Below are 27207 nucleotides of genomic sequence, written 5' to 3' on the forward strand. Positions count from 1 at the left end.
GGCTTTACAGGAAAATACTGTAATATATTGGGAATATTGAGATACCTTTAATATTTTAAAATTGTTTACATGTTTTGCCATTGATTTGTTTAACTAAACTAACAAATTTAATTTAACTAATGAATGCTGGATTATGAAAATATGCTAACCTTGTGACAATTCATTTTTGTTAAATTGTGATTTCACTCTTGGTATGTATTTTATCAAAGACTTACCCATTTAACACATCTGTTTTATCTTTTATCTAACAAAAAGAAAGGAAGTTGCATTTTTAACATCCAAAGAAGGCATAGATGTAAACTTCAAGGCTAGCCCATAGTAAGTGCATACTGCAGGTTGTACATATTGTTTAATTGTTCCCTAAAATCAAATCAATAATGGAAGAAAAAAAATTGTTACAGCTTTACATCAGAGTCTGAAAGAGAGAAGGATGAGTGGAGTGAAGCAGTCCAGGAATCAATAGCTGAAACAATCTCAGATTATGAAGTAGCTGAGAAGATTTGGTTCAATGAATCCAACAGAAGCTGTGCAGATTGCCATGCACCACAGCCGGAGTGGGCATCAATCAATCTGGGAGTTGTCATTTGTAAAAAATGTGCAGGTAATAAAGACTCAACTCTTTCACTGCTTTCTGACTTTGTTCCTTTTTTTGTCTTTATGTTAATATGAGCAAAGTGCAAACACCATTGAGACCATGATTTTCCATGAATCCAGTTGCAGGAAAAATTGACTTTAGAAAAAGACTTATGCAGTGCAATCACCACAATGCTAATGTTGAAACTAATTTATTCATTTATTTAATTAATTAATAAACTAGTTGTTGTAATATTGGCCATGCTATGCTACCTAAAATAAAAAAGTACCTAGATTATTTTTTATTCCATATAATGTAGATTTTTTTATGTAAAAAGGAACAATGACTAAAATGGTAGTGAATGTATATATTTTAACATTACAAAGAAAATATCACAAAAGCAAGTCATAAAAGTAAAAAGCTTTATTGTGAAGGAATAATCATGAAAATAACTGTATACATACAACCAAAATTAGGGAGTTTGTCAATTAAATGACTTGCATTCCAAGATTTTCCACTTAGCAAATGGTCAGATATCCAAAATTTTCAGACCATAAAATAATGCAATGGGGTTTATGGTGTTCTCATCTCCTTTAACTAGGAATATTTCCCTTTAAATTAAAGATATAATTTGAAATAACACAAGAAAAATATATTTTCAGAGCCAAAGTCCATAGAAGTTCAGGAGCACAATATTTCAAAATGTCCTAATGATTGACAGCACAGGAGAATTAAATTTACATACTTCACAATACACTTATCAGAATACAAAGGTTTCACTAGAAGTTAATGTAGTAAAGGAACAAGTAATAGGTTTATTCCATGCTGAAAAAAAGAAGAAAGAGAACACAACGTTTCAGCCGTGGAACCTTCTTCAGGTCTGAGAGAGACAAGGCAGTAGACAAAGGTAATGTAGTGGAAGAACAAAGGCTGGGAGGGAGGAGGAGTGAGAGGCAGGGGACAGAAAGAAAGGCCAATCAAGAGCTCTGAAGTCAGAATAGGTGTAGAGAGGTGTGAAATGAAACTTCCAATGAATGGAGAAAATTTAAAAGAACAGTAGTCTGTCGTTAAGAGAAGGGAGAATGTGTGAACCTAGCAGCAGAATAATTTTGGTTTCTGTAGTCTTTCTGATGTATGAGTTCGGAAAACCGTCTTTGAGAACACAGACGGAGAGATTAGAGTGGTCGTGGCCATCAGAGGTGAAATGAGAAACAATGGGCTTGGAGAGATCTTTAATCTTCACAGCCCTGACGTGTTCTCTGAAGCGGTCTCCGAGTCTCCTTCCTGTTTCTCCAATGTAGATGGCTGGGCATTTACTGCAAGAGATACAGTAAATAAGGTTGCTGGAGGTACAAGATGCTGTCTGGGTGATCCAGAATTGTCCTGAGGGGCCTTGAATGAGTCTGGTGGTGGATGTGTACTTGCAGGTGATACAGCGAGCTCTGTTGCAAGGGAAAGTGCCTGATGTGCATGGTTGTTGAGGGCGGTCAAGGGAGCTGTGAACAAGGAGGTTACGCAGATTAGGTGGTCAGCGATATGAGATGATGGGGCGATTGGAAAAGAGGGCCCCAATGGAGGGATCATCCTGTAGGATGGAAAAGTTGTGGTTAATAGTCCTGGGGATAGGAAGTGTGCTAGAGTGGTAAGGAAGCACGAAAGGAATGCGGTTGTTACGGCGGGAGATCCTGATCGGGTTGATGGTCCGAGGGGTGTTTTTGGCTCGGGCAAGGGCCCTGTCAATCACACTGCTGGGGTATCCTCTGTTGATGAAAAAGGAGTACATTTTGAGGGCTTGGTTCTTGAAGTCGATGTCGTTGCTGCATAATCGTCGTAGCCTAAGGAACTGTGAAAAAGGAAGAGTTTTTAGTGTGTTTGGGGTGAAATGAGCCAAACAGGAGGTAGCTGTGTGAATCCGTGGGTTTGTAAAAGTTAATGTAGTAATATCAGTTTAGCCCATGATAGGGATAGGTGGTATCACAGTGTCATTAATGACTAAAAGTGTCAGAATTTGGAATTATTACAACAAAATACTATGCACATTTGTAAAGTTGGTTAGATAGTTTTTTTTTATTTAAATAGGAACAATTGATCAAATGGACTAATCTCTTCTTCAAATAATAATATAGAGAAAATTCCTTCTAACATTTTTAATGTCGTTAGACACAAATACTTACACGGGAAGACTAAAAAATAAATATTTACCATATTAGGCACTCTTAAGTTATTTTGTCTGCTTATGAATCAAATAAGAAATGTAATTAGGTATGAGTTAATAGAAAATAAAGGAACATATTGAAGAGAGTTACAGGGTACTGAATACCTTTGAGATTAACTGATTGCAAAAAAACTACATTTTTTGCTTCTATTGAAGGAGAAAAGACTAGAAATTGCTTCTACTTTCCTTTGTAATTGCTATTAATTTATTATAGTTTAATTGGTTTTGGTTAGATTTGTTTTGCTTGATTTCATTATGTTCTGCATTTTAAAATACGTTTTACTAGCAATGGAATTTTAACATGTTTACATTCAAAAGCCTTAAAGATTATCTTTGAAATTTTCTCTAAAGGATGATTTCACTTCAATGAGGCACATTACACATCCCCCTCTGAGATCATAAGTAACTACCAAGCACATTACACATTAAATTTAAGTCAAATTCCTGTACACACATAAATTATAATAAGCCATTAAATCAAACAAGGGAAAGGGAGACATTTTCTCAAGTGTGAGCTTTACAGTAACCATGGAAACACTGAAATAAAGGATATACAGCTGTGAAGTAACACTTTAATAAATGCAGGGACATGTAGTGTCACAAGGTTTTAAAACATGATAAAGAACTTGCTTAAAAATGTTTAGTTGTTTTGAAACTGTTTCGTTCTAATGGTTATAAAACAAAATGCTTGTTTTATACCTCATTGTTCATATATAGTATTAGTAGTGGCTAAAATAATGGTTAGAAATAGACAAAAAATGTGAATTTATTAATTTGAGTAGTTACATGGCTAATATTACTGTCACTATTTTAATTATTTTTCCTATTTAATTTTTAATTAGCTTTTATGTAAGATTATATGTTTAAATAATACAATATGTTGTTTTAACTGAATTAAAATGATTTTTTAATACTTCAGCAAATCACAAGCTTAATTTAGAGTGTTTCAGTTTTTTAGTGTAGAATTCATATCTATAATCATATTTTAGTTTATCGTTCATATCATATCCTAGGCATAAGCTTTCAGCAATCTGGTTGTCTTTCACAAGCTGTATTACAAGAATGTTGCTTTATTCACAGGTCAGAATAGTGTTCATTTTATCTAATTTTGATATCCATCAAAAGCATTAGCAAAATCAACAACCTAGGATTACAAATCTAGGGGCTTTATGATGGCTTCTTTTTTTCTTTTTTCTTGTTTAATATGTAATTTTAGAAACCACAAATGGCAAATGGAAAAACAAATGGCAACTGAAACAGTGTTTGAATATATTAATAAAAGAATTAACAAACATTTGGCTAATTTGGAGGACTTGAATCTGACTTGGCAGTTAGTGCTACTGCCTCACAAATCTTAGGTCCTGGGATTGATTCTGGTTTGGGAACAATCCATGTCAAATTTGGAAGTTCTGCCCCATGTCCACCTGATCTTTTTCCTGCCTCCAAAAGATTGGATTTGAATGACTAATATAAATCATCACACTAGGGTGGTCTACTATAGAGTCTTTTTAGGGCAAGAACAGTTATGTTCTCCATTGCTTGCTTCCAGGATAGGCTCACAGTTTCTATGACCCTTGCCAGTAAATGCATCTTTCTGATAATGGTTGGGTGAATAGTCATCTACATTTTTCTGATTTTATCTAATCTATATATTGTTAGATTTTATATTAAAGTTTTATATTTTTATATTTCAAATTGCAACACTGGAAGACTCTCACAAGAAAGATGTATTTAAAAGGGAAAACTTGGTAAAGAGTTTTGATATAATGTTTAGGACCATTTTCTGAAACTGTTTATAATTACAAATCATTTTGGATTATGTGTTAATTAATTAAATATCCTTAATTCAACTTATTTTAATACACAACCTTTCAGAATAAATATTTATTTTTTAATAATTGTTTCATTTTTTTATTATTCTCCAGGTCAACACAAGACTTTAGGATCAAACATTTCAAAAGTCCAAAGCCTCAAAATTGACACGGGTATTTGCAGTAATGAACTTATAGAGGTATGGACCAATGATTCTAAGAAAAAAAGGTGAAAACAGTGTGCTCGACCTTGACAAAAATTCAACTATGAATATAATCTAGTATCATTTAGTAACGTTTTAAAATGAATCAGCCTGAAGCACAGAACATCATAAGAGAATGATTTGCAAGCACAGTTAAATAGAATTTTAGAAAGGCTAAGAAAGAGAAAGGGATATTGCATTGGAAGCTAAAATTAATAATAATTTTAAATTTATACACAATGAAAGGGAGATGCCTAATATAATAAGTGAGTATATCACTCAGGTGTTTACTAAGGATGAAATCAACAACATGTCTCAGGCAGCAGAAGAACAGATTGATGTATTAAACAGTAGAAGAGTGTAGTGATGTGAGAAATTTCAATTTACTGAAACAATTAGAAATTGTTATGAATCAGTCAAACACAATAATTTACAAAGGAACAAGTAAAGGTTTATACCATGCCGATAAGAGAAGAAAAGAAACACAATGTTTTGGTTTTGGCTGTGGATCCTTCTTCAGGTGTAAGAGAGAGGAAAATCATCAGCTGATAAAGCATGGGAGAACAAAAGCCGGGAGTGGAGAGGAGACGGGAGCAAGAGAGAAGCAGAGTGGACATTCAGGGGGTGTGAAGTTGAGAGAGGTGAAGTGAGGTGTGAAGTAAAAAAATGCAAATGAATAGAGAGCATTAGAAGGAAACGAGTCTGTCGTTGAGAGAAGGGGGAAGGTGTGATCCTACTTTCAGGATAATTTTGATTTCAGATACAGATGCAGCTATTCAAAATGCGCGGGCGATACCGCATTATTTTCCGGTGCGCTGTACGCAGTCTACCGCGAGTTAGTTACCGTAAATTCTCCTTTAATACCGCAAGCAAAATAATAGTATCCGGAATTTCCGCAAGGTGGAGCTAATTAAGCTCAACCTCTCATGTTTGAGCTGTGGCCATCAAAGTCTTTAACGAAGATATTACTTATAGTATTAATAATGAATGACCTTGGACAAGCTGTAAGTGTAAACTCAAAGTATTGCCCTGGTCCACATTCTTTTTTTCATTGACCGTCTTTGTAAAAGTAAAACCACAGCATTTCGCAATCACGCATTTGTTTCCAATCATGCAAAGTACAGTAATTTTTGAGAATCGATTCACCATGCCTTTCACATGCTCATAAAAGAGATTGATTTAGGAACAGATTACCGTATGCAAACTGTACTGTATACAGTATGTATATGTATATTTAATGTCTTAACTGTGCCCGTTTAAGTATTGAATATTTATATGGAATTTTACCACTGAAGGGAAATCTTAGTACCTGAGCATAAAAAGAATAGGAGCATACTGCAATGCGTGTGAAGGCCATAAACGATATTAATTTTGGAACTTAAACATACAGTATATGGCTGGTCTTGGTACTTTAAAGAAAACATACACACCAGTATTCCATTTCTCCCTAAACATTTTAAGCATCGAAGTATTTAACTAACGTGATACCGGAGTCAACAAGCATACTTTTAGAATTTGATTAAAAGGGAATATAATATGGAATCGCGTATCTAAAGAAATTAATAACGATATAATTATATTCATGTTGCAAAAAAACTGCAACGGACATAAAAACTCCCTTGCTTTTAACAGAGCAATCCATAATTTCTAACTACGAAAATTATTTAAACTGCGACACTTATCATTCAACCAGAGCTCGAAATATCACAAGGATCCTCTAGAGCACAGCAAAGACTGTATTAAAAGAATCGCGTATCTAAAGAAATTAATAAGATATAATTATATTCGTGTACTGCGACAGGGCTGTGTAGGGCTGTTTCACCTCTCTCTTCATGTGACTCTATTCAAAAGCCATTTAGCAAAGAGGGGATGAGAAGAGTGACAAACTAGTATACAGTACAGTACTTTAGATCTTTTTTTCTGAACCAGGGAAAATCTGATCATGTTTCTCTATAACAATAATAAAAACATTATTTTACATATCACCTTTATGTGATATCACCTTAAGGACAGCACATACAAGGGTTAATTGCACAATGGACCGCGCAAAGAAATTTAAAATAGTCTTCTAGGAGTGGATCGCAGCAGGCATAATCGGCAAATTAGGAAAACAAAGAACAGGACAGGCGAGACGTTTATCCAGAGAGCGAGTGATCAGAAAAAGGAACAGCTGTTACGCCCAGGTTTTACGCTCTCTCTCTGCTGAATGAATAAAAGCATTTTATTAAAAACGCGTTTGCGTTTGTCTGGGTATTTACTTTGTAATCTGTGGTTTACATCTACTGTATTGTTTTGAGATGCCACTTTTAAAGGTGATATGTAAAATAAAGTTTTTTATTATTGTTATAGAGAAACATGATCAGATTTTCCCTGGTTCAGAAAAAAGACGATTAAAATCTGTAATCTTTCCACTTGTATGTCATCGGAAAATACAAGAGGTTTCTGCTTTGTGCTAAGACATTAACGAGTACAACCCCCCTCTCTGCGGGAGTGCTGGCTGTGACGAATTAAACCAGTTTCACAGGTATTTTCAAAGTAGGAAGTACAGTACTTACTAGTTAAGAAAGCTAGGCTCCTCAATGAAATCGCTTTAACATGCTAATGCATTGGTGTAACAGTCCGGGCGTGGCAAGCTTCTAATGTCAACTTGACTCGATTGGAAGACAATGAACATATTCTAGCCCTAAATGAATTAATAGCAAACATGGTTTACATAAAAGACATTTTTCCAAGAAAGTTTATAATAATACGATCTATAGTTGAAATCTGAGCCTAAATATAAAGAAAAAGCATTTTCAGAGAGCAATCACGCTGTGTTTATGTAGAAAAAGCGATTAGATTTATGAGCAATCTAATTACTTATTCATTTAAAACGCTATATAAAATAAAGTTTATTTAAAGTTGAATGATAAGTGTCGCAGTTTAAATAAATTTCGTAGTTGGCAATTATGAAACGCTCTGTTAAAAGCAAGGGAGTTTTTATGTCCGTTGCAGTTTTTTTTAAACTGAACTTGTTTGAATTGACTGAGCTCCGTGCTGTACCACACAATATCTGTTTTTTTTTTGTGCTGTCCTTTGACAAAACAAGGCTCACCAGATAATGTGAATCGAAACCTGTTTTTCTAGCTTTTAAAGTCGTGTGATGTGTAAGCGGGAACACATCTTACATATGAAAAATACATAATATAGCTCCCAAACAAACGCAAACGTGTTTTTAATAAGATGCTTTTATTTGTTCATAATCCAACGATCTCAGGAAGACTAATGGGGGTCTGGCTTTTTTTCTGGAAAACCATAACTCTGGTCTTGTCCAGATTGACTGTCAGTGCTCAGGTCTGACAGTGCTGCTCCAGCAGCGCCAGGTTCTGCCGCAGCCTCTGTTCTGTGGGCGACAGCAGGACCAGGTCGTCTGCAAAGAGCAGGAACTCGATTTCTGTAATTAATGCAGATCAGTAAATCAAGGGACAAAACAGTTATTGCGCCCGGCTCCTCAATGGGCTTTGATGTGCTAATGCGTTGGTTTAACAGTCCGGGTGTGGCAATGTTTTTTATTATTGTTATAGAGAAACATGATCAGATTTTCCCCGGTTCAGAAAAAAAGATCTAAAGTACTGTACTGTATACTAGTTTGTCACTCTTCTCATCCCCTCTTTGCTAAATGGCTTTTGAATAGAGTCACATGAAGAGAGAGGTGAAACAGCCCTACACAGCCCTGTCGCAGTACACGAATATAATTATATCTTATTAATTTCTTTAGATACGCGATTCTTTTAATACAGTCTTTGCTGTGCTCTAGAGGATCCTTGTGATATTTCGAGCTCTGGTTGAATGATAAGTGTCGCAGTTTAAATAATTTTCGTAGTTAGAAATTATGGAACGCTCTGTTAAAAGCAAGGGAGTTTTTATGTCCGTTGCAGTTTTTTTGCAACATGAATATAATTATATCGTTATTAATTTCTTCAGATACGCGATTCCATATTATATTCCCTTTTAATCAAATTCTAAAAGTACGCTTGTTGACTCCGGTATCACGTTAGTTAAATACTTCGATGCTTAAAATGTTTAGGGAGAAATGGAATACTGGTGTGTATGTTTTCTTTAAAGTACCAAGACCAGCCATATACTGTATGTTTAAGTTCCAAAATTAATATCGTTTATGGCCTTCACACGCGTTGCAGTATGCTCCTATTTTTTTTATGCTCAGGTACTAAGATTTCCCTTCAGTGGTAAAATTCCATATAAATATTCAATACTACAACGGGCACAGTAAAGACGTTTACTGTAAATCTTTCTACGACAGACCAACGGACCACGAGTGCCCCTGTCGGTCAACCAATCACGTACCGCGGTACCGCGCGTCATCGTGTGTCACAATGCGCGACGCCGTAGCCAATTACCTCCGGTACGTGTGTGTACCACGCACTTTGAATGGCTGCATCTGTATCTTTCTGAAGTAGGAGTTGAGAAACCACTTTTTGAGAACAGAGAGATCAGTATTATCATGGGAGTGAACTGAGAAACTATGGGCTTGGAGAGATCTTTGATCCTCACAGCCCTGACATGTTCCCTAAAACAGTCTCCTAGTCCCCTTCCTGATTCACCAATGTAGATAGCTGGGTATTTTCTGCAAGAGATGCAGTAAATAAGGTTGCTGGAGGTACAAGATGTCATCTGAGTAATCCAGAATTATGGGCCCTTGAATGTGCGTGGTATTGGATATATATTTACAGGTGATGCGCGAGTTCTATTGCAGAGTAAAGTGCCTGGTGTGGATAATAGCTGAGTTCGGTCAAGGGAGCTGATTAGGTTTACACAGATTATGTGGTCGGCGATATGAGATGATGAGGCGGTCAGAAAAAAGGGTACCAGTGGTCATTCTGTTAGATGGGGAAGTTATCATTAATAGATAGATAGATGATAGATAGATACTTTATTGATCCCGTGAGGGAAATTGCAGTGCAACAGCAGCTTAACACACACAACACAGCCACAGTGTAACGAATTATATAATAATAGTACAATACATACAATACAATACAAGAGTTACTCACAGTCCGGACACACAAGAACAAACTAGAACAGAACAGTACACAGAAAATCGTATCACACATATGAATATAAATATAGATGTAGCTATAGATATAAATATAAATGTATTGCACAGGTCCCTGGCATATATTGCACAAAAAGTGGTTGTAAACGGGAAAAAGAAAAAGAAAAAGAAAGAGAACAGATGTAGCAGTAGATGTGTAGATGTGTTTAGTCCAGAAACAGGTCACTGTCGATGTTGCCTCTGCCAAGACGCAAGGTGGATGCGTTGTACAGTCTTATGGCAGACGGCAAGAATGACCTCCTGTAGCGCTCCCTGTCGCACCGTGGATGAATCAGTCTATTGCTGAACGTGCTCTTCATTCCTGCAAGCCTGTCATAGAGGGGATGGGAGAAGTTGTCCATGATGGCCTCTAGTTTGGACATCATTCTCCTCTCAGCCACTACCTCCAAGGAGTCCAGGTCAGACCCAATGACAGAGCTTGCTCTCCTGATGAGCTTGTTCAGCCTTTTGGAATCTACTGCTCTAATCCCAGAGCCCCAGCACACCACTGCGTAGAAAATGGCACTCGCTACCACCGACTGATAGAACATGTGTAGCATCTTACTACACACATTGAAAATGGCCCTGGCCCTGGGGACAGAAATGGTGTAAGGGTAGTTGGGTGGTAGTGAAGTACCAATGGAATGTGATTGTGAGGCTGGGAGCTCCTAATTGAGTTGATCATCAGATGGCTGTTTTTGGCTTGGGAGAGGGCCCTGTCAATAACATGGGGGGGTATCCTCTGTAAGTGAAATAAGAGTGCATTTTCAGGGCTTAGTTTTGGAAATTCATGTCATCAGTGCAAAGTTGTCGGAGCCTGAGGAAATGTGAAAAAGGGAGAGAATTTGTAGCATGTGTGTGGTTAATAAAGCTGTAGAGGAGATAGCAGTGTGAATCTGTGGGTTTGTAATAGACAGAAGTAGAGAGTCGTGGATGGTTAGGATAGGTTTATGCCTAGAAACGGAAGCCTAGAAACGGAAAAGGATGCTAACTTGGAAGCATTAAATAAACCTTTACTTGTTCCTTTGCAGCCTACGCATGCTGACGCATCTACCTACAGATCCGTCCATTCAGGATGCACGAGGGATACTACAGTAGTTCGCAGTTGAGTGGCTGCGCAAGACTGCAGTAGACTGCGGGAGACTGCAACGTTTTTGAAATGTGACTGCAGTTCTTTGTAAAACCGCCAGGTGGAGCTGTGAAAGCTTAACAGGGCGTGTGGAGCACTTGGCTAGTTAATGGAAAAAGTCAGGTTTTGAATCCTGGTCAATGCTGAGGGAAATATTTTTCTAATTATAGAACTTAAGCTGTATACTTTTTAGACTTGTATTAATTTGAAACTATTATACTGTAGCTTTTGAACGTGATGTGCTTTTTTCAGGTTTACATTCAAATAGAGAAAATCCAAAGGTAAATTTTGGTAGCAGAAAACAAACACAGTACTGTATTGTAATACTGTACATACAGTACAGCTAAATATGAAAACATACACAACAGTATTCTACCCTCTTCATAAATATGTTATTAATTAAAGTCTTTAACTTGCTAACTTACAGTGGGTTATGATTTTAACGTGGTTGTTCTAACATTATAAAGTTTATATGCTGTACTTCATAAAAAAGTTATAGCATTTACCCTTTTATAAGAATACGTTGTAAGAACACCACTTGCTGTTACTGTAAAAAAAAACACGTTTTTCTGATTTAATACCATATGATAGTTTTATTAATATGGAACCATGTATGTAAGCAGCTAAAAGATGGATATTTTGGAAACATTTTGACATCCGTATTTTTTAAACTTTTATGGTCCTTGTAGTGGTAATGGGCAAAGCACTGTAATGTTGCACACTGCACCCAGGCGGTTCAAACTGCGATCAGAGCATTACTTTCGGTTTGTTTCTTATATAGCAAATACATAAAAAATTAGTCCACTATAATAGCTTGTTGTTAGCTCCAGCGTGAATGTGTCTATCTGGATAAATTAAGTGATGGTTTCGTAAATAAGCATTTCTTTGCGGAATTCTTTAAGTTAAACAAAGGAGGGGAAAAGGGTTATTTTTACAATTGCCAGTAACCAAAGAACAGCTTATCAATATGTTGAAACTGCACCATAACAGTGAAGATGGACGGGTTATGCCTTCAATGAAGCCGGTGACTCTGTAGTTTACTAATGTACACTGTATAGATGCCAATGTTCTTGTTACGTGAACAAGAATAAGCTCTTTCTTATTAAACTCCAAGATCCTGACTGATTTTAATTTGTATTCCCCTCATTTAGCTGAAATGGAAAAATAAATGCAGTAGTTAAATTTAATGGAGGGCCCTCTGTTTTATTAACAGACACTCCAACTCAAACCTGTGTCGTACAGTGATATAGACGTGGGTAATGTAATCCCCATTAAAAAATGTGTTTATTGCGTAAATCCTGCTAAACTAGAAGCATTTCAGAAGGTGATATACTGTACATTATTTACTGGAGCACAGTTTACTTCAAAGAAGGAAGTCCGTGAAGTCCCTCTGTATATTGGTACCAAACATTGATGAGACGTCACGGTTCTGTACAGATTACAGAAAAGTGAACCCTGAAACACCACCAGACATCGTATGTACTGTTTACCCATAATCTACATAATCTACATAAAAATGTAGACACAGAGTCTCAGACTCAGAGGCACAGCCAGCACTCCCAGAGAGAGAGAGATGTGAAAACTGCGCAACGCCAGGCAAATACACAACATTAATGTAGGGCTTTCGGGCTCACTTGGATTTGCGCCTTACACCCTGCGGTACTACTGTGTACATACAGTACAAACATGTTGTGATATGTAGAAATATAAAAAGGTCAATATAATGCCAATAGTATTTGCTATTTTAGTTTTTCAAAGAAATGTGTATTTGTTAAAAGAAAACTCATGGTGACAGCTGGGTTTAAACACCTGACCTCAGGGTTATAAATCAGTCACTTAAGCTATCACTCCACCAAGGCAAGTCATGTGACAACCACTGAAACAACCATACACATATCAATGGAAAGTCTTATACTACTGTTTGTGCAACAGTACATGGATATAGTTATATCGTTATTAATTTATTTAGATATGCGAATCCATATTATATTTCCTATTAATCAAATTCTAAAAGTATGCTTTTGTTTAAACCGATAACGAGCGTATTCGCAGAAAAGGTTAAAACGATCAATTTTCACAAAGTATATAAACGTACAATAAAACGTATAATATGGTCAGAAGGAGCACGTAAAAACGTTTCCTAAATAACCACATGTAAGACTTTGATGCCCAAAATGTTTAGGGAGAAATGGAATACTGGTGTGTATTTTTTCTTTAAATTACCAAGACCAGCCATATACTGTACAGTTTACATACAGTAATATGTTTATGTTCCTAAATTAATATATTTTATGAGCATGTGAAAGGCATACTTTGTATGATTGGAAACAAATGCGTGATCGGATCACCGAAATGCTGTGGTGTTACTTTTTGTCAATGAGAAAATAAAGTATTTTCGTTTACAAAGACAGTTACAAAGAATGTGGACTAGGGTAATACTTGGAGTTTACAGCTTTTCCATGGTCATTAATTATTAATACTATTAGTAATATCTTCGGTAAAGACTTTGATGCATAAATATTTCTGCATAATTAAAATATTTATGATGAAGGTGGTAGGTTGTGTACTTTTGTCCAACTGAGCAATCTTGCTTTCATAAAATATATCAACTTTTTAATGTATAATGATTAACATGCTGTAATACACCATTTAAATTTAAAAGTCTAAAGAGTATACAACTTAAATTCTTAATTAAATAAAGATTGTCCCTCAGCAGTGATCGGGATTCGAAACCGGATGTTTTCTGGTGACAGCTCAAATGCTGTACAAGAGAGGTTAAGCTTTATTAGCTCCACCTGCCAGTTTTACAAGGTGATTCCGGATACTATTAACATAATCTAATTTGCATATGGTACAGCGCGGTATACTGCAACACGCCCACCGCGTTCTACCGCAGTATAACCTGCTTGTTTTGAATGGCTGCATCTGTATGTCTCTGTTGGTTTGTAACTCTTCGTAATTGAATATATACCTTTTGTATTCTGCTAACCGTCACTATAAGATCTGTTATGTTTATATGAACATTTTATATATTAATAAATGTATTCTTTTGTATTGGTATCCGTGTGTGTGCATTGCAGTTATTCCGCAAGGTCGGTTTTCTAATAGCCATCAAAGAATCATTTTGTGACTTACTGCTACTTGTCCCAGTAAATGCACAAAACCCCTACATTGTGAACATGATGTATCTCTTTCAGGTTTACACCAGAATTGAGAAAATCTATATTTTATCTTAATCCAAATACCTCTTGGTATCTTTAATACCTCTTGATAGTAATATTAATATGGAGTTGTGTACCTTATCAGCTAAAATATCGCAAGGGAACATTTTGGAAACATTTGACGTTCGTTTTTTTTTTAAAACTATATTATTGTTCTTATAGTGGTAATAGGCAATGGACTCTCATGTAGTGCGGTTCAAAGCCCAATCAGAGAATTACTTTGTTTCTTATGTAGTATCCTCTCACGAGGCACCAGTAATGTAGGGGTTGAATCTTATCCCCCAACCAGTGGAAATGAGTCGACCAAGTGGAATAATTCAATATAAAACGCCGCGGGTTTCATGCACGACAATACAGTGTGCTGAAAGCCGAAGAGAAAAAAAAATTCCCTTGCTCTTTAAGCAGTGCTTGATTGTTTTGTGATCTTTTGCGATCTACCGGGTTGATTGCATGCTTGATGTTGTGGTTTTTTGTGGTAGAACTGTGATTTCATACTTAAAAGTAATACTCTTTAAGTTTAACGATGGCTGCTAAAAATTCTGAATTCGAGTCCCTATTAAGCACTCTCTCTAGCAGCGACAAGTCTGACTACAGGCATAGAACTCAGCGAAGGCTAGAAGCTAGTCTGCATGAAAAAGAAAGGGAATTGGAGAGTTTATACGAACGTAAGCATAAAATGAGCAAGGACTTGTTGCGTGTCAGTGAGAGCTCACTTAGACAGGAGCTGAATGTTGCCCTGCGGGCAGCATAGCAGCCACAACACAGGCGTTCCTCACCGCCAAGCAGTCCGGAGCGCTCGGTTAGCCGGGAGAAAAAGGTTCAGCCTGCGTGAGAGCTCTCCCGGATGGGATCTGTAACTAGGTCATTGGGGGGTAGAGAGCCGAATCAATTAAGGAGTGAGCCCCCAGACCACGATCTCCGCCATATCTCCGTCAGCGTAGAGGCTAGAAAAATAAACCTCCATTCTCTGAGAGAGCTAGCGAAGGACATAGAGAGATTTGACCCCGCAGTGTCAGAGAATAATATCGAGAGTTATATTTAGGACCTCGGATACAGATGCAGCCATTCAAAATGCGCGGTAAAAACCCGCGGTACAGTAACCTACCCACAAGCCACCGCAGGGCACCGGAGGGCACCGCGGTAAGTGATTGGCTGGCCAAAATGACCGACAGGGGCACTCGTGGTGCATTGGTTGGTAGTGCAAAGATTTAATCATTTAACGTCTTTACTGTGCACATTTTAATCCTCTTAGTTTTGAATATTTATATGGATTTTACCACTAAAGGGAAATTTTAGTAGCTGAGCATAAAAAGAAGAGGAGCATAACGCATCTGAAGGTCATAAACAATATTAATTTAGGAACATAAACATTACTGTATGTATGTAAACTGTACTGTGTATGGCTGGTCTTGGTAGTTTAAAGAAAAAATACACACCAGTCTTCCATTTCTCCCTAAACATTTTAAGCATGAAAGTTTTATGAAACGGTACCCAAATATGCGATTGCTGTATAGAATGAATTTTAATTTAAAAAAATTATTTAACACGAACCTTAAGCTGTTTACATCTTCCGCCTGAGAACAGTCACCCGTTGCTACCCAATGCAGAAACACAGCCACTAACTAGCAAAGAGAGGACATTAGCTACCCAATATGATAAAGAAATAAATGATTATTTTGTTTATTTCTTTTGCACATTTATTTGAACATTTCTATCGATTGTACAAGCACTTGGAAACTGTCCAATCCCTAGTTCATCAGGCATTTTACCGGTCTGGCGCCGGTCTGTGTCTTCCAGGATATAATGCCAGCGAACTCTTGTTTTTATGTCCACTATAACAGACAATCTCCTTTGCTTTTAACCGAGCGTTTAATAATTTCCTAAAATGAAAATGATTTACTTTATTTCCCTCACGGGATCAATAAAAGTATCTATCATCTGTCTAAACTATGGGACAGAATTCTGGGGTCTCCCCATACCAGAGATTATGGTAGGGCTTCAGAATGGTGATTGGCTGACACCATCTGACACCCCTCTGATTGGAGAAAAAAGACGTGCTGGTTTGCTATACATACTGTACCAGGAAGAGGATTTCTTTCTATTCAAAACGTGTATTTTAAAAGTTTAAGAAGTAAAAACCTTACAGCGTACACAGATTTCTAAACTGATCAGGATCGTTATCTTTGTCTTATGCATAATAATGTTCACCGCTCTGTCCAGCAAATTAATAATAAACTTTATTTTATATAGCGTTTTAAACGAATAAGTAATTAGATTGCTCATAAACCTAATCACTTGCTTTTTCTTTTTATTTAGGCTCAGATTTCAACTATAGATCGTATTATTAATAACCATAATAACAACCAACCAACAAAAACAACCATATAAACATAATACCAACCAAAAACATAGATAACAACCACAATACAAAATCAAATATATCAAACCATTTTACTCTCGCAAAGTCCTCCAATTATCATAATCCCGCCCCTTATGCAAAACCAAACCTTCCTCCCATCCCAGTTTATCCTGTTTATCATAAACAAAATCCACCTCAATTTTCAACATAAAGCATTACACAAAATCAATACCTCAACACTCCATACTCAACAACGATAATTCACAAACAGCCAGAACATGTAACTACACATTCCCAAACAGACCTAATTTCCATAGCCCCGCCCCTTATGCAAAACCAACATCCCTCCCCTGTTCTCTCCCTCCCCTGGCGGTTGTAATTGTTTTTATTTTCAAATAAATTTTAGCAAAGTCATGTATTTTAAAAATCTTAAGATTTTTATATTTATATCTTTATTTAGTGGTTTCATTAGTGACAAAGGCTAAACTTTCTTGGAAAAATGTCTTTTATGTAAACCATGTTTGCTATTAATTCATTCAGGGCTAAAATATGTTCATTGTCTTCTAATGAAAGAAGGGTTCTTTTCGCCATAGTCAGGTTGAAATTAGAAGCTTGCCACGCCCGGACTGTTACACCAACGCATTAGCATGTTAAAGCGATTTCATTGAGGAGCCTAGCCTTTAACTAGTAAGTACTGTACTTACTGGGTTTTTGAGGGGGGGGGAGGTGTCTTTCGCTGGAAATCTCGCCTCCTACTTTGAAAATACCCGTGAAACCGGTTCAATTCGTCACAGCCAGCACTCCTGCAGAGAGGGGGGTTGTACTTGCAGTGTATACAGTACACGCGTTATGCTCTTCGTTAATGTCTAAGCCGGATCATATCCTTATATCTCATTTTGTATTTCTTAAAAAAAAATCGTTTTCCCAGCCTAACAGTATTGTTTTTAACCTGTAAAGCGCTTTGAGGAGCCACCTTTAAAGGCGCCATATACAATAAAGTTCATTATTATTACTATTGTAAATTTGCTGGACAGAGAGGTGAACATTATTACACAGAAGACAAAGATAGCGATTTACGTTGCATTGTGTATTGTGCTGCTTTAATACAGTTTTAAATAATTAAAAGTCTAAACAGTATCAGCTTTATTTATGGGTTTTAAATAAAGGTGATTTAAACGCGATTTAAATCAATATAAATGTTTATATTGTAACTCATAGGTGACTATTCATTGTTATTAAAATGACTTAAATTCGATCATGTTGTGATATTTAGAAATATACATTTGTTTGGTGCGAGTGAAGTTTTATTTAATCTCTGAGCCATACTGATTCTTCTGGAAGCCAGTTTCCGCCAGGGAGTAAAAAAAAAAACACACTATGGTATTCTCTCCAATGCAGTGCAGTTAAAAACATACCTCTGATGCTGCTCCTAAATGAATATCGTTTATGACCATCAGAAGCTTTATGCTCCTTTTCTTTTTCCAGTGGATTGAACAGGGAGAGGCATTTCATGATGTACTTTTCACTGATGGAACAACAGTGGCTCTGGAACAGTTTTCAACCATGTCGTTTTATATGAAGGGGAGATATGTACACGTTACTGAAGCTAAAAGTTTAGCCTTTGTCACTAATGTAACCACTAAATAAAGACATATAGAAATCCCTACGTTACAGACTGTATATGGCTGGTATTGGTAGTTTAAAGAAAAAATACACACCAGTATTCCACTTTCTCCCTAAACATTTTAACATCAGAGTCTTACATGTGGTTATTTCGGAAACGTTTGTACGTGCTCCTTCTGACCATGTTACTGTTTACTGTTACTGACCATATTAAGTTTAAGTGCCTGTGGGCACTTTTCCTGTCCGTGGGGGGTGGACCGTCTTTCATTAGAAGGTTAGTCTGTTCTACTCTGATAATGTAGAGGGGGTGGAAAGTGCCCGCGGTCACTTAATTAGTATTAAAATTCGCACTGATTCCCTTGCGAAGATACGGACATAGGAATATTCGTGCGTGGTCAAAAAATGGCATAAAAACGACAAAGTGAAGGCTGTGAAAACATTCACAATGTACTTTATACACAAAGCAAATATACCCCCCCCCCCCCCCCTCAATTCAATTCAAGCTGCTTTATTAGCATGACAGATGGGTACAATCAGTGTTGGGTATTTACTTTGCTTTGAGATGCCACTTTTAAAGGTGATATATAAAATCAAGGCTTTAACTTGCTTTAACTCCGCAAGTCTGAGTTCTTGTGTCTGTCCTATCCGAACCCGAAAGTATTACAATATGTATCTTTATAGCAGGTGGTGTACAGCTTTTTAGTATAGATTACACTTTTCTAAAATGTATTTAAAAAATAAAAACGATTACAATCTAATCTTTCCACGTTTGATCCCAAAATAAATCTAAACGGGGAGAAAGCTATGCTGAAAGTTTATTAAGATACTTAGAAGACAAAGATATCAATTTATGTTGCATTTGTCTGATTGTGAATCAAAAAACACATATATTTAAACCCGCATTTGCGATTTAAATCAAAACGTTATTTAAATCAATATAAATGTTTATATTGTAACGCCTAGGTGACTATTCATTGTTATTAAAATGACTTAAATTCGATCATGTTGTGATATTTAGAAATATAAATTTGTTTGGTGCGAGTGAGGTTTTATTTAATCTCTGACTCAGTGATGGCCTGGCATGGTGAGGTGCGCTGGCAGCTATGTGGTGTTACGCAGTGGTGGCCTGACACGGTGAGGTGCCCTGGCAGCTGTATGATGCAGTGGTGGCCTGGCACAGTGAGGTGCGCTTGCAGCTATGTGACGCAGTGGTGGCCTGGCACGGTGAGGTGCGCTGGCAGCTGTGTGATGCAGTGGTGGCCTGGCACGGTGAGGTGCGCTGACAGCTGTGTGGTGTGGCGCAGTTGTGGCCTGGCACGGTGAAGTGCGCTGGCAGCTGTGTGATGCAGTGGTGGCCGTGCACGGTGAGGTGCGCTGGCAGGTGGGTGATGCAGTGGTGGCCTGGCACCGTGAGGTGCGCTGGCAGCTGTGTGGTGTGACGCAGTGGTGGCCTGGCACAGTGAAGTGCGCCGGCAGCTGTGTGGTGTGACGCAGTGGTGGCCTGGCACGGTGAAGTGCGCTGGCAGCTGTGTGGTGTGACGCAGTGGTGGCCTGGTACGGTGAGGTGCGCTGGCAGCTGTGTGGTGTGACGCAGTGGTGGCCTGGCACGGTGAAGTGCGCTGGCAGCTGTGTGGTGTGACGCAGTGGTGGCCTGGTACGGTGAGGTGCACTGGCAGCTGTGTGGTGTGACGCTGTGGTGGCCTGGCACGGTTACATGCGCTGGCAGCTGTGTGGTGTGACGCAGTGATGGCCTGGCATGGTGAGGTGCGCTGGCAGCTATGTGGTGTTACGCAGTGGTGGCCTGACACGGTGAGGGGCCCTGGCAGCTGTATGATGCAGTGGTGGCCTGGCACGGTGAGGTGCGCTTGCAGCTATGTGACGCAGTGGTGGCCTGGCACGGTGAGGTGCGCTGGCAGCTGTGTGATGCAGTGGTGGTCGGGTATGTAGAGGTGCACTGGCAGCTGTGTGTTGTGACGCAGTGGTGGCCTGGCACGGTGAGGTGCGCTGGCATATAATGAATATATTCATGTGCATCCAACACACAATTCAACGCTAGCAACTACACAAAATCTAAAATATGAGCTCTACTTGCCACTTACAATACCAACAGTACCAGCTAACTTTAGTAGTGACATTTTCATGGATTTTTTTAACAATAAAATTTACAACATCAGACTTCAGACACAATTAAACAGGCCTCAATTAAAAAGTCTGGTACAAACATTTTCAGCATGGTGAAACATGGTGAACATTTCCACCACTGCGTCACACCACACAGCTGCCAGCGCACCTCACCGTGCCAGGCCACCACTGCATCACACAGCTGCCAGCGCACCTCACCGTGCCAGGCCACCACTGCGTCACACCACACAGCTGCCAGCGCACTTCACCGTGCCAGGCCACCACTGCGTCACACCACACAGCTGCCAGCGCACTTCACCGTGCCAGGCCACCACTGCGTCACACCACACAGCTGCCAGCGCACCTCACGGTGCCAGGCCACCACTGCATCACCCACCTGCCAGCGCACCTCACCGTGCCCGGCCACCACTGCATCACACAGCTGCCAGCGCACTTCACCGTGCCAGGCCACCACTGCGCCACACCACACAGCTGTCAGCGCACCTCACCGTGCCAGGCCACCACTGCATCACACAGCTGCCAGCGCACCTCACCGTGCCAGGCCACAACTGCGTCACAACACACAGCTGCCAGTGCACCTCTACATACCCGACCACCACTGCATCACACAGCTGCCAGTGCACCTCACCGTGCCAGGCCACCACTGCGTCACATAGCTGCAAGCGCACCTCACCGTGCCAGGCCACCACTGCATCATACAGCTGCCAGGGCACCTCACCGTGTCAGGCCACCACTGCGTCACACATATTTCAGCGCTATATATTTCATGGATATTATGGAATATAATGGATGGATATCTTAGTTATCTTTCTAGTTCACAGGTTTGCATGCATAATTTAATTTTGTAAGCCACTGAGACATCAGGTACTACTGTTGTATTTATGAAAAAGAAACAAAACAAAAAACATACTAACAACTGTGCCATCCTACTCCTTAGTTAATACATTTTATTATTCATAAACAGTTAACATTGTTAGCAAAATATTTTGAATTATATTTAACCCTATTTTTTCTTTAGTTTTGTATTTAACTTATTATATGATAGTCAGACTTAATGTATATTTGAACAATGAAAATATATTTTTACAAGATTTTACATTAAGCACTTAAAATTAATATGGTTAATAATAGTAAACTGTAACATGCTGTAACAAGATCGGTTAAACTGCGAAGAAAATGCTTTCAGAGAAAATGTTTCAGGTGTGAAGAACATAGATCTCCAATGCAATTTCAACCAAACCTGTTCCCACACACCCTGCCCCCACTACCATTAGAATATACACAAAGCACTCAAATCTTTCGAGCTAATGATCAGGTGACCCGAGAGAGAGCGAGAGAAACACCAAGGGGTGCGGAACCAGGGAACTATTTACATGGAAAACGGGCGATCTCCCCAGACTGTCCGCCCGTTTCACTGTTACCTGGATACCTCTTTATTTAGAACTCACTAACACTGATTTTTAGTTTAGAAGGATTCAAGTAGGGTGTTAGATGAAAGGCAGCGACCTTAATCAAGCCCAAATCATAATTGAACCCATTCAGAGCCTACATTACATTTTAGCGTTTCATTCTGAGCAGAAGACCCTCACACCTGAAGAAGGGGGAGGTGTTTTTCACTGGAAATCTCGCCTGCTTCTACTTTACAACCGGAGTGCTGGCTGTGACGAATTAAACCGGTATTACAGGTTTCAATCACAGACCATGTGACATGGGAGTCAGGAAACTAACACACAGCGCCACCGGATTTGATAACGCTATAAAAACGCTATAAAATAATGTGACTTGGCACAGAACAAGTTTACAGCACAGTACAATAATAAATGCTGACCATGACTTTAGAAGCATAAATTGCCTTACACTCAATTTAAACACAAGCTGTCTTTAGCCCTCTAAGCTGGTTCATACAGAAATGTAGAGATCCAGGCTCAGAACACACAGCTTCATTAGCGAATACATATGCAGGACAACTAGAGAAGACGTTTTACAGAGGATGGATTTTTAGAAACATCCCATCAGTGACATCACTGAAGTCAACTCCTAGGTACTGTAACTGTCGTGTGGATAGTTTCACAAGAATCAGACAAAGGTTTAAGCATCGCTTGTTCTAGATAAAACTGCAAAAAAAAAACAACAACCCATAATGTACTTCTCTGCGGCTCTGTTTGCCCATATCATATATTCACAACGTGAAATCTAGAAAATAATATTACGTAACCAAAATCCGCAATATGGAAACAGAACCTGTGTAATTGTTGATAGATGATGTACTCGTAACATTTTTTCAAGACGAACTACAACATTTAAAAAATGACTTGTATGTACTTGATATCTCTAATCAATCCACGGGTCCCAGCACAAAAACGAAACTAAAACGCATACCGTTTCGCGCTTCTTATTAGTTGCTCAAAAGTAATTTGACCGTATGAAATGCATAATATAAACCTAGAAACATATACGTGAGCAGTACTTAAGCACTGTAGTATTGGTGTTAAGACATACCTCTCAAATACTGTAAATCAAGTTAAAAATATCTCAAGACCGATTCTGGTCATAATGAAACCATGTTTCGTGTATGTTTTCTTTAAAGTACCGAGACCAGCCATATACCGTATGTTTATGTTCCAAAATTAATATCGTTTATGGCCTTCACACGCGTTGCAGTATGCTCCTATTCTTTTTATGCTCAGCTACTAAGATTTCCCTTCAGTGGTAAAATTAGATATGAATATTCAATACTTAAACGGGCACAGTTAAGACATTAAATATACATATACATACTGTATACAGTACAGTTTGCATACGGTAATATGTTTATGTTCCTAAATCAATCTCTTTTATGAGCATGTGAAAGGCATGGTGAATCACTGTACTTTGCATGATTGGAAACAAATGCGTGATTGCGAAATGCTGTGGTGTTACTTTTACAAAGACGGTCAATGAAAAAAAGAATGTTGACCAGGGCAATACTTTGAGTTTACACTTACAGCTTGTCCAAGGTCATTCATTATTAATACTATTAGTAATATCTTCGTTAAAGACTTTGATGGCCACAGCTCAAACATGAGAGGTTGAGCTTTATTAGCTCCACCTTGCGGAAATTCCGGATACTATTATTTTGCTTGTCGTATTATAGGAGAATTTACGGTAACTCGCGGTATTTACCGGTAGCTTGCGGTAGACTGCGTACAGCGTACCGCAAAATAATGCGGTATCGCCCGCGCATTTTGAATGGCTGCATCTGTATACCCTACAGTTCATGCTATATGCCACAGAACAGGAGAAAGTGTTTCTGGTCAGAAAAAATATCCAGCAGAGCTGTACACGAGTGGATGGCTAGGCAGATAAAAGCAGTCAGTAATGACTTTGATGAGTTGTGTCAAGCACTTATCCAAGAATACAGTGCGTTTATTGACCCGACTGCCGCCGTAGATGCCGCCCTTAACGTTAAGCACGAGAGAGGTGAGTCCCCTCGCGAATATTACGAGAGACTTAGACAAACTTATTTTGCAGGGCGAAATGATGAGAGTTGCGAAGAGAACACAAATTTCAACGGTTTATTCATTGCAAATCTCCACCCGTCAGTCAGAAAGATGATCTTAATGCATACAGATGCACAGACCATGAAAATAACTGATATTAGGAGATTCGCGCAGAAAGCCTGGGAATATGATGTCCAAAGTCGCTCTGAGCAAAAAGCTGTTAAAGCGACTGCGTTCGCCATTAGAGCCAGCAGGGTTAATTCCCTCCTGCTCGAAGGAGCACAAGCTCCTGAGCCAGCTAAGCGCCGTTCCAAAGCAGGCACACAGGACCGCACCCAGCGTCCTAAATGCTGTGAGAACACCGGATGAGGGAAAGAGCTAGAAAAGGCTGAACAAAAGGATTCAGTAGCCTCCCGCTTGGCCAGGCTTGAACAAGCTTTATTAGGACACGAACAACCACTCCCCAATGTTGCCGGAAGCGTGAATGAGCTGATACTCCCCACAGGAGGAGGCGGAGATCCGCCCCCTCTTCCTCCCTCAGTCTATCTGAGCGGAAGAGTTCCTGCCTGGATGAGGTCAGCCACTCCCAAGTGAGTGCTGACTCCACCCCTGAAGTCACAAAGCAGGCAGTAAAACAGAGAGGAAAAGCAGGAAGCTTTTACCTCAAGGCTGCCATGGGAGATGTCTTACACAGTGAGACACTGATTGACACTGAGGTTGAAAGGTGTTTTATGTCATACAGCAATCTCAAACAGGTAGAAAAAGAAAAGGGCATGCGACTCTTTGTAGGCAAAGTGTAGAAACAGGTCAAGGCTCCTAAGCCTTCTGTACAGAAGGAAAGGGGGGCCAAGAGGCAGACTGTGCTCACACAGTGCCCACTGAACACAGAAGCCCATCCAGAGATTCCTTCTGTTCCCTCTGGACAAGAAATAAAAATATTTTCTTGTTCCTCGGATATACAGGGTAGTCTTGCCCTGGCCGAGGTCCCAACAGCCTCCATGCCACAGGAGCGGTGTTCCGAGCAGCCGCCTGATCCACCAGGTAAAGCACACCCCTTTTACATCCCTAAAGAGGAGCGGATCTCCCCACCTGGTGATGAAAAGGAGCTTTCCCTGTGCACCCTGGCACCCAAGAGGGGTCAGGACCACCACCCCACAGTGGTGGAAGGGATCCAGATGGCAGGAGAGCAGGTTGGTGATGTAGCCCTCACCATTAGGATCTGCTTGAGCAGCTGTCACAGGGCCACCGCCAGGTGCCCCTGGTGCAACATCCACAGGTTAGACAGAGAGCCCAGCTGGACACTGGAACTACTGTGCTGTGGACACACGTGATCCCAGATGTCAATTCCCTCTGCTGTGACCCAGGGAACCTGCAGTCAGGTAACATTATTTCTCACAACTACCAGGTAGTGAGTGAGATTGACCTGATTGTTCCTGCCTCAACGGCAGGGTTTCCAAAACACCCAGTCCCCAAAGAGACTGAAGGGACAGGGAATGAAAGCTGAGCCGGTTTTCTCACAGCCACCAGCTCAGTTTGTCAGTCTGAGTCTGACCAACAGTGGTTCAGCCAGACTGGAGCTGGATGGTCAAGCCATCCACCTGTTAGTGCAGAACACGGCAAATGGGGGTGTCAGAATCCCCGCCCGCACTGGTAGGTGATAGTGAGTTCAAAGACTGTGAACTAGCTATCCCAGTGCTGGGGCAGCTCCCTGAACCCCAAGAGAGGGAAGGGGTGAGCTAGCAGGTGTCCTATACCCACACCCAGCCAAAGACTGTAAACATGCCGATAGAGGGATTCCTCAATCAGAAAGTGTGCAGGGTGGACCTGAACAGTGAGAATGGGGTAACAGTCCCAGATCACTCAGGTGCTCCGGATGACCACTCAGCCGAGGGTCCGGCATGCTACACCGCTGCACCACCCCCAGCAGGGTTCCTAGAGCACAGGCATGAACAAATCGAAAAAGCAGATGCCCGGGAAACGGAGGAGCAGCATCAGCAGCTGCGTCAGATCTTCCCAGATTTCCAGGATGTTGCTGCCCAGGATGCCACATGGCATACTGAAAAAGACACCATGTACATGCTGCACCAGCTTAGGAAGGCGACAGTCACTCAGAAGGAGATGACTGGGATCAGCCACCCTAAAATACTTTTGGGAGGACTGATTGCTGCTGCCACTGTTGTGCATTTGCTATTTTTGGTAGGTTTGTTTGTTACTGGCACTCTCACCCTGACTGCCCCAAGAAGGCAGGTGTCAGAGATGCCAGAGGGTAGTGACAGACTGTATCAACAGCAGCAAAAGTTGAAAAGCCTAGGGAAAACCCTACAGGCAACTTCCTATGCAACAGGGTTAAATCTTCTTCCCCAACCAGTGGACTTGATTGTCGGTGTTATACAGTGAGTTTACGCTTGTGTGCAACAAGCTAGAATGTTGACACAAGACCTGTTAAGGGAGCTTGGTGCCACTGTAGCCAGTCTAGCCATGGCACAATTCCCAACCCACTTGATTCCACTCTTCTCAGTAGCATGAGCATGTGACGTTAACCACCCCATCGCTTGTAGCTCACCCAGAAGGCGATCCAAGATTGAATTTGGTTCCAAATCTTGAGATGGGTATGGCTGTCAAAGCTATCCATTGGCTGTGTCTAACTGATCCACCAATGAAGGGTGTAAAGCTACCAATGGGCAGAGGAAGGTTAATGAACCCCATGGAGAGCAGGTAGGAAGTAAATGGCTAGTCAGCACACCACATTTAACTGTCACTATGACTTGTGACAGGCATGATACAGCTACCACAATGCAGCTGTCTAATCAAACAGATTTCCTGCAAGTTCCCGAGGAGGCCATAGCGCAGCATGGTAACTTAACACTGTACTGTCTAGAACCAAACAATATTAGACCAAACTTGATGTCGTGGATGCCTTCAGGTGCCACACTATTGAATTGGATAGAAATCCAAGAAACAGTAAGCCCTGAAGAGGTACAGGTAGTTAGTTTGCTTTTAATGAAACAAACCTCCAAACCACCCTGACAGGTGCCCAACACAGGTGTTGTGGTTCATCAGGGGGGCTGGGAACAGGAACCGGTGTTATTATAACACTACTACTGGGTAGCTGGATCATGACTGGCAGGGTACTCTGAATGCTTTACTCTCATTCAGGATGTACTCCGGGTAGCATAAATGAGTCAAAGGTAGTATGTCAAAGAAAGGAAGTGACTTCTTCCCAAATATCTGCCTACTACAGAGGTATCAGATATTGACAGTGAACTTCCTGATGTGTAATGTCTAGACTGAGATGATGTCTCCTACCTTGTTTATACATACTCCAGATGTTATTCATCATGTTTGTATCCAATGCTGGT

At 39.8% G+C, this 27207-nt stretch overlaps 1 protein-coding gene across 1 annotated transcript in view; it reads left to right on the forward strand.

Moving 5' to 3' along the window:
* The window catches only part of arap2 (ArfGAP with RhoGAP domain, ankyrin repeat and PH domain 2), a 247624-nt gene that overhangs the window by 52252 nt on the left and 168165 nt on the right, over positions 1 to 27207 (forward strand). The window contains 2 exon segments of the mRNA XM_088920360.1: positions 402 to 601; positions 4715 to 4800. Of these exon segments, the coding sequence (XP_088776486.1) occupies positions 402 to 601; positions 4715 to 4800 (286 nt within the window).

This window comes from Atractosteus spatula, chromosome 1, assembly GCF_055471065.1.
Source record: "Atractosteus spatula isolate fAtrSpa1 chromosome 1, fAtrSpa1.hap1, whole genome shotgun sequence".
NCBI classification, from domain to species: domain Eukaryota; kingdom Metazoa; phylum Chordata; class Actinopteri; order Semionotiformes; family Lepisosteidae; genus Atractosteus; species Atractosteus spatula.